Genomic DNA, 9,078 nt, shown 5'->3' on the forward strand with positions numbered 1-9,078 from the left:
ATTTTCAGTTGTGTGTAACAAATTGAGTAGAAACTTTAGGGGCTGATTTATTAAGGGCTCCTACACACAGCCGTTTTTTCCTGCGCTTCCCTGCGTTGCACTTTCTTCCGTTCAGCAGCAGGGGAGCTGTGAAGAGGGCTGTACTCGCACAGATGCATGTATGCGCTGAACGCAGGTAAAATGCAACATGCTGCGTCCTAACCTGCGTTTGGTGCTTACATGCGTCTTTGTGAGTATCACAATAATTGAGTGCGTTTACTCCTGCGCTCCCCTGCAGCTGAACAGAAAAAAACGCAGGGGAGCACAGAAAAAAGCAGCTGTGTGTAAGAGCCCTAATGCTCGAGTCTCTGGGCTTAAGCATTCAGTTACTGAAACATTGAGTGAGCTCCTGAACCTAAAACCTGCCAAGCTTTTTATTGTTTATTATTCTGTGATTATTCTGCTATTTCACCATGGACAAATAAAAGATACATATTCTTAGATAAATTGACATGGTATGTGGAATGTGCTGAAGGTGTACATTTAGTAACACTTGCATTAAACAATGTTGGTGCAAAAAAAGAGAGGCAAGGAATCCTGGTGTATAAGTATTTCTTAATATATAACCTAAGGCTTTTTGTAACAAGCAGCAGTCGGTTAGTAACATCTTGCAATAAAAAAGTAAGGCATAATTATGCCTGTAATTCAACTTTGTTGGCAGAGATTCTATGTTTATTGCACAAAGCTGTCACAACGGTGCCAGAATAATGTGGAAGTTATATAATGTGGTGGATTGAGACAAACGACTTGCTGTACATTGCCGGGGTGGGTTACAGTATGTAATAACAACTCACTGGGCTCATTTGTAAAATTTGTGCAGAGCAGAATGATTCACAGTGAGTATATTTGCCCTGCACTTATTTATAAAGCTGCACAAGATTGGTGTATCTAATGTACAAGCATATTTGTTCATTTTTATTCACACTGCAATTGTCTTTATGGCAAAATTGCAATCTGCAAAAATTTTGGTGGTGGAAAAAAAGATTAGCTAAACAAATTTTGCAAATTATGAATTTATGTTCTCAAAATTTCAGCCAAGGCTATATTTGTGCACAACGTACATGCACAGTGGCTATGCTTATGCGAATATTTGTGTGCAATGTGAATTTCACTGTAAAAGAAAAAAAAAGAAAAGACGGGTACAACAGTGCAAACCAAAGGCATTTTAGCAAACAACTAAACATGAATAAATACACATTGCTCAACTGTCATATATATGACCCCCACTAACAATAATAAAGAGGAATGCCCAACATTTCCCCTTGTTTGCTCTTTACTGCCTCATAGAAGTCACAGGTTACAATCCCATAAACCTTGAGTAAATTAGAAAAGCCACGGGATGTACCAATGATTATATACCCAGTGGGGGTATATAATCATTGGCTCTGCAAGTTTGGATATATGGCTCTGAACTATTAGGCTGTATCTGTGCTATAAACCAGTGGTTCTGGATGCATAATTTACCAAAGTGATATAAAGCAGTGATTTGTATGTCTCTGCCCATTATACCTTATGGGAGAAGGGAAATAAAACTCTTATTTTGGTATATAGGCAGTGCTGTGTATATGGTATGAGACAAGTAAATACCTTCTGTAAAGAAAAGGAATTTACTTATTATAAGGCTGAAACCCCCAACAAAGAGGGAATGACAAAGAGCTCAGTATGCCTCTTCCCACTAGTAAACCTCCCACACAGTGATTCTGCAGATTTAGCTGGATTCAGAAGGACATTGCAAATAAACCATATTCCATTTGAACAGACAATAAATATTAAAAGTAACACAAGCCTTTATTTTTTCTCTAAAATAAATTAATTAATGGTTTTAACAGCTGTGCAAATCCTCCTTGCATAAATATACAAACAATGAATTCTTTTGTATGTGTTACTGAATGATGCCTGTGCCCTTCCTATGCTCATTTCCGTGTGTTCTCTCCTGCAGACTCAGTTTGTCCTTACTATGACTCAGACTACCTGTGCAATGATTTGGCCCTGTAAATTTCCCATGGGTTGGCTGTACTTCCAGAACTCTTACATGATCTCCCTCATCATCCTGTTCACCAATTTCTACTTAAAGGTACATTTTATGCAAGTTTTTTTATTGTTTTTATTGCTGACTTACCTTCTTCAAATCATAATGCATTCAAGACTAAAAGGCTCAGCATCACAATTATCAGTTATACCCCTGTGACCAATCTGAATGGTTTCACTTGCCAAAGTGATAGACAATATCGCATTGCTTTCTCACATACATTTGTGACAGTGCTGCTATTCAGGCCCGGACTGGGAATCTGTGGGATCGGGCAATTGCCCGAAGGGCCGCTGCATTTACAGTTAAATGGGCTGCTTCTTGTTTGTGAAGAACTGTAGTGATTATCGCGGGCTGGTAGAGACTGCACGCTGTCACTGTGCTTCTCCCTACACAGACGTACTAAGCAGCCCCTTCGTTCCTCCCTCCTCCTATGACTGGCCATGACACCACGCCCCCGCATTTTTCCAGCAGACGGGTTGAGAAGCTAATCAGCAATCGAGAGTTTGTGTCCTCGTTCTTTGGAATAAGAAGCTCCGGGGAGAGGTAGAGGGTGTGAGAGAGAGGGGGGGGGATGTGTGTGTCATTAAATCTAGCTTATTATTGGAAGCTGTTATATTGATTAATATAACTAAAGTATATATAAGAACATGGTTTTAAGACAACAAGATGAGCTGTGCTGTCTGTGCCTAAAAGGGGTGCAGTCCTATTGTTTTCTAAAGATTTCCATACATGCAAGGATATATTTTAGCCATTTAATCAAATTTGGCTTGAGCACCCAAATATCGCTGCATCTGTGGGTGATTCATAAAGCAGCTTGTACAGACTTTTCTGAATTCCCACCAGATCTCAGTCAGTTTGTCAAGAAAGTACAACCTAATCTACTGGCACCTCTTCTTCTCAACATGTACAGGAGGCATTGACAGATCTTCCTACTTTCAATTCCTCTTGTTTGGGCCATCGGGCAAATAGGCAGATCTAACGCTATTTGCATTCCTTCCTATGACTGCAACTCTTTGCGATTTTCTTAATCTTCTGCTGTGCATTTTCCTGGGTGTTTCACCAAATGAATTACCATTCAGATCTACATAAGTAACTTCTGTACATTGCAGAGTTTCCGCTATAGTTATATATTGCTTTAGATTAGAATCATGTAAAGTAGTTCCCCAACAACTGGAGTAATGCTGTATGGACATATGTTTAGGAAACACTTGGGCATATGTCACATGAATCATTCTGACTATTGTGGTAAAAGCTTTTGTTTGCATGTGCTCACTTTCCATTAAAATAATTGGGAACTCCTCCACCTATGACAGACATTAGTGACCTTATATAATGTAAACATTAGAACACTATGGGCCTTATTTATCAATGTCCAGATTTTTCTGAATCATATCAGGGACAAACATAAAAAAATACAAATTGTAGTTTTTTTCCAGCCTTCCTTCCCAAAAAGCCCAAATTTTTCAGACTATGGGGCAAATTTACTAACGGGCGAATTTTCGCCAGCGTCAGCTTCGCACCCATCGCGCCACTTTGCCAGGGGCAAATGCACTACAAATACTCGAATTCACTAAAATGCAAAGTTTCGTTCGGGCGTCGAACAATGGCGACTTTTCTCTAGCGTTACAGTTATTTTGAGGATCATTTTTATCTTCATACATGGAGGGCGTACAGACCTACGAGGTGGACACCAAGAGCATTGTGTGTTTTCATGTGGGCTGCTTTGATTTTTTTTGCCCGGGCTGCTTTTTACTCCCAGTCCGGCTCTGCTGCTATTTATTTTATTTCCTTAAATAACAGTATTTTTCCTTAAATAGCTATAATTTGCAGAACTGTTTGATGCCAGATTAATAACTAATGTTGCGCTGATCTTTGAAGGCTACAGGTAATGATTTATTAGAAGGCTAATTAGATAGAATTTCTTTCAGTGTAGATATGACATCACAAATGTGTGAGCAAAGCAAACATATTTGTATGAGGCCTTGTGCTCACACACAAAGCAATGACACGCACATACAGGCTTGGTTACATCAGCCAATAAATGGGCAGAGCTGTGTCTCTTACAACCACACTTCTTCCTAATTCATAATATATATATATATATATATATATATATATTCACAATTAAAGAGGTTGTTCACCTTTGAATTAAAGGGATTCTGTCATGATTTTTTATGGTTTATTTTTTATTTCTAAATGACACTGTTTACATTACAAATAATTCACTCTACCATTTAAAATTTTATTCTTGAACCAAAAAAATGTATATTTTGTAGCTGTAATATTAGTGCGGAGGCAGCCATCTGCTTTGTGTCTAATTCTGAGCTTTGAGAAGGAGCCAGCACTTCAGAATGGAACTGCTTTGAGACAGCTATTGTTTCTCCCCTTCTCATTGTATTTAACCACTACCCAAGTCGTGGTAGGCATGAGAATAGCGCCTAAGAAAGAAAAAAGCAGGGGTTTTCCTGCTTGGGTGCTATTTTCATACTGTATCTACCATTTGGGAGAATTTTTAGAAATGCAAACATATCATTCAGCAGAGTGTCAGGGAGCTGTCTATCCAGTTAGCTGCCCATTGTTCTGTTGATAGGGTGATATCACTCCAATTTGTAGTATAGCAATAGAGAGTCACATGGTTTGGGGGCACCTGGGAAATGGACATCATTTCTAGCCCCATGCCAAATTTCAAAATAAAATAGAAACAATCTGTTTGCTCTTTTAAAAAAACAGATTCCAGCAGCAGCACTATTAACGGATGCGGCAGTATCCCTTTAACTTTTAGTACAGCATTAATTTATGGGCTGCCGTGGTCAGAGACCTCCATTTGAAACTTGAAAGAGTTAGAAGGAGAAGACAAATAATATAAAAAAAGTAAATATATATATATATCTATATATAATGGAAACCAACTTAAAAGTTGCTAAGAATTAACCATTCTTAATTGAAGGTGAACTACCCCTTTAATAGGTCGCTTATTAAGATAACTTATGTTTTTTGGTTGAGCTTCTATTCAAGGAGTATAGTTTACCTTTAATATGACTATATGCTATGTGTAAATGTTTACAGGATGATAACAGCCTTTGAGAAATGTATTCTGTAATGTACAAGTCAGTGTTTGTCAGACAAGTTTGTGGACTTTATACATATGCACTGTGGGGTGTTGTTTCCACAGCGAGTCAGGATAGTCCAGAGAGTGGTGCATTCAAAAAGGGGAGGCAAATGCCCAGGTGCTATCTACTGATTCATGTAACAGCATTCTAGTATATAGAGGCACACTGGGAATTTGAAATAAAGTGAAAAAAATCAAAGTTTATTTCTCAACGGTTCTTTCTCTTTATCAGTCTCTTAAAGTCCCAGTGTGCATCTATGTAATGTAGTCTACATGTATCTATATATAGAGATATGTAGATAAATATCACAAAACATGTTTAATCAGTTCCCAGGCTAAGCGAGGTAAAGCTGTTCTACCTAAACTTGCTTTAGTTCAATCAGTTTCTTTTCAACAAACACATTCATTATATTAGATGTAGGGAATCTATGTTTGTTATATGGCTCTTGAAAATTGTTGTGCTTTTACAGTGTTTATTATTACTATACTTGGTTCTGTAAACTCAGGGGCATTGTAGGAAGACTGGTTACTTGGGCACATGTTGTGATAGGTGGGTTGATATCACTCATCCGCAGACTGACTGGGTTGGAATAAGAGATGAACACAGAGATGGTAAAGAACAGGGTGGTCATCAAACACTTATAGGCAGCAGTTGCAAACTAGAATAAGTGAAAGGTAAACAGGCTTAGCTTGTGTTTTCTGATATCCTGTCTATGCAGAGATCTGCTTGCCAGAAGAAAAATGGGGCGGGTAACCAGGTCCGGACTGGGAATCAAAATAGGCCCTGGCATTCCAAGTACACAGAGGCCCAATAAATAGTAACTGTCTATGGGAATTTATAGCAGCCCTCTGGCATTTGCCAGAACCCACAGATTGCAAGTCCGGGCCTGCAAGTAACCTCTATAACAGTCTATCTAAGAAGAGTCTGTGCATGAGAGCGTGCACATATTGAAACCATGTCCTTTATTGTTTATGACTTGTAGTCATATTCGAGTGTCTTCAGTCTTCCTGACAATTTGTGTTGATTTATGGCTGCTAATCTGAGATATAACTCCGTATTCAAAGGTTAATATGTGTCATGCCACAGTAAAAAAAAAAAAACAGATAAAAGGACAAGGATCAGACAGGAATAAATGTGAACTGTAAAAACCTTTGCTGGGCAGAGTTTAAAAAGTCAATGACGTTTCCAGTGATGGTGTGTCTGAAAGACATTGTTACACCGTTATTGCAAAAAGTACAATAGCGAGTGAGAACGACCGTCGAAGTAAAATCCTTCGACTTCGAATATCAAAGTCAAAGGATTTACCGCATTTCCTCCGTTCGTACGGTCGAAGGAAAAATCGCTCGAGCGAACGATTAAATCCTTCCAATCGAACGATTCGAAGGATTTTAATCCATCGATCGAACGATTTTCCTTCGATCAAAAAAAGCTAGGAAAGCCTATAGGGACCTTCTCCATAGGCTAACATTGGTGCTCGGTAGGTTTTAGGTGGCGAAGTAGTTAGTCGTAGTTTTTTTTAAAGAGACAGTACTTCAACTATCGAATGGTCGAATAGTCAAACGTTTTTTAGTTCGAATCGTTCGATTCGAAGTCGAAGGTCGAAGTAGCCAATTCGATGGTCGAAGTAGCCAAATCTTTTATTCTATTCCTTCACTCGAGCGAAGTAAATGTGCCCCTATGTCTTTGATACAAAAACTACTATAATTAACAGCAATTAGATAATGTTACATTTACGAGTGTATATTTTGCACATATTTAGTCATTGCTGGTGAATAACCAATATTTGCTTCTTTCTAAAGACGTACAACAAGAAGACCTCTTCCCGAAGGAAAGAATACCAGAATGGATCAGCCAGTGCAGTGAACGGATACACAAACAGCTTTTCTTCCTTAGAGGACAATGTGAAGCAGCGGAAACAAAGACAGAATTGAGAAACAAACTCAGTCACCACTTCAATACACCAGAGAAACAACAATTTCAAGCGCAGAAAAATCATCTGGGCACTGACGCCCACACGGCTACTGTAACTTTCCCTAATAAAAAATAATGTGATTAATGTAGGTCTTACAGTCCCTGCCATGATACAAATGAAATAGAGACAATAAAATAGGCTGTATCAAAATAGCAGCAGTTAATGTTTAGACGAATACATCCAGTCATTTTCTGTCTCTTTACCATCAATCCAGAATAAAATATAAATCTACATTTATGTTCACAAACAAATGTTAAACCACCAGCACAAGAGATATATATTTTGGTTTATGGCCAAAAGGCTAACGTTTTTTTTTTAATATGATTACATTATGTGCAATGTATATTTGAAGCATACTGTTCTTGTCAGTAAGAATTAGGTTTTATTTTTGCCGCCCCACTGATCACCCACAGGATATTTACTTTCTGAAAGCAGCTGATTAACTGTAATCAAGGAATGCTTGTAAATAGATATGCCCGCTGCTATATCATGTGCATGCAGAAGAGTAACAACTTGTTATAAATGACTCTGGATCTGCCAGATCATCAACATGTTTTCTGCAGGATTTGTGAAGTTATATATCATTTCCATCCTGCAAGAAACAGGAATATTACAGTATAGGTGATTAAACACGCATCACATATATAAAACTCATTATTTTATGGGTTTCCTAAACATTAACTGTTGCTTATTCCCCTCAACTCAGCAACACATAGTACTGCAGCACCTCCTGACACTGAATGGGTCAATGATCCAGGGATTTTGACTTCACGTTGCTCATGCTATAGACGATTGAAGAAAAGTATTATTGTAGTTTATAACACTGCTGTTGCCTTACTAGTTTATATTATAGGTGCTGAATAGCAATTTATGGTTTTCAAGAACTGTACTTTATTTTCTAATGCAGGGTATCCATCCATTTGTAGCTGTATATGTATAGCCATCCATTTGTAGCTGTATACAGAAACATGCCTTAATAATTGATATGTAAATAGCAGTCGCCAAAGCTTCGTACAGGTTGGAAGATATGATCTGATTGCTCAACCCGAGGGGCAGATTTTTATTTGTGTGTGTGATAGAATGACTGCAGACAGTTAATGGTCCTGCATGTTTTGTAAAAATGTCAGCGCAGAATTTGCCAACATTGGGATTAACTTGAAACCTTTTCTTTAGCATATTTGAGTTTTCTGTATTGTCCATAGTGTGTCCAAGGACTGTAAGTGAATTGCACTCAAGTGAAGCTAATGGCCTAAAACACACAATAAGTTCATCAATGCGCACAAAGGAATAGCAACATGAGCCAAAAGATAGTCATGCCACTAAATCTGCAAGGAATGAAGGGGAGCAGAACATCTAAACCAGGCACTGCTACCCTCTCAAGTTTACTGGAGGCCCTGCATCATTCCTTGTGAAGATATTATCTAGGTTCTCATCCCCAGCTGACATTGAATAGCGTATTTGAGCATTTTTTCAAACGATTAATATTACTGTGACTGCAGGAAAGGATGACAACATATTTCAGAACCACATACCACAATCCTTGCCCTGAGAGTCTAACTGAAGCCAAGGAAGTAGCAGATGTTTTTCTATTATCCTCTTGAGTTGCCTCATACTCCACTGTCAATATCATTTACATTGCACATAGAAAATGTGTCTGTTAATATATTAAAAACTAAAAAAAATGACAGTATTTGTATGTGTTGGTTGTTTTTTTTATATGTCTGTAGCATAAACGCACTGCACCCTGTGTTACTGAAGGGAAATGACTGACAGAGAGAGAGGTTGTAAATATTAAAACAAGACAGAGTTTTTCAGACTTTTTGGTTTTATAGTACACCCCTCTATAGTGTTAACCCATTGTTGTGACTAATGGGAGTTATTTTAAAGACTGTAATGGCATAGACTGCTGTGCTGTTTCAGCCCTAGGC

The 9,078-nt window shown here is 38.2% G+C and overlaps 1 protein-coding gene across 2 annotated transcripts in view; it reads left to right on the plus strand.

Moving 5' to 3' along the window:
• The window catches only part of elovl5.S (ELOVL fatty acid elongase 5 S homeolog), a 29,746-nt gene extending 20,909 nt beyond the window's left edge, over positions 1 to 8,837 (plus strand). For both annotated transcript variants that reach the window (NM_001096414.1, XM_041564064.1), the window contains 2 exon segments: positions 1,979 to 2,113; positions 6,978 to 8,837. In NM_001096414.1, coding sequence (NP_001089883.1) covers positions 1,979 to 2,113; positions 6,978 to 7,109 — 267 coding nt within the window. In that variant the 3' untranslated portion in view covers positions 7,110 to 8,837.
• Positions 8,838 to 9,078: the final 241 nt, after the last annotated feature.

The sequence above is a fragment of the Xenopus laevis genome, chromosome 5S (assembly GCF_017654675.1).
Source record: "Xenopus laevis strain J_2021 chromosome 5S, Xenopus_laevis_v10.1, whole genome shotgun sequence".
Lineage (NCBI taxonomy): Eukaryota > Metazoa > Chordata > Amphibia > Anura > Pipidae > Xenopus > Xenopus laevis.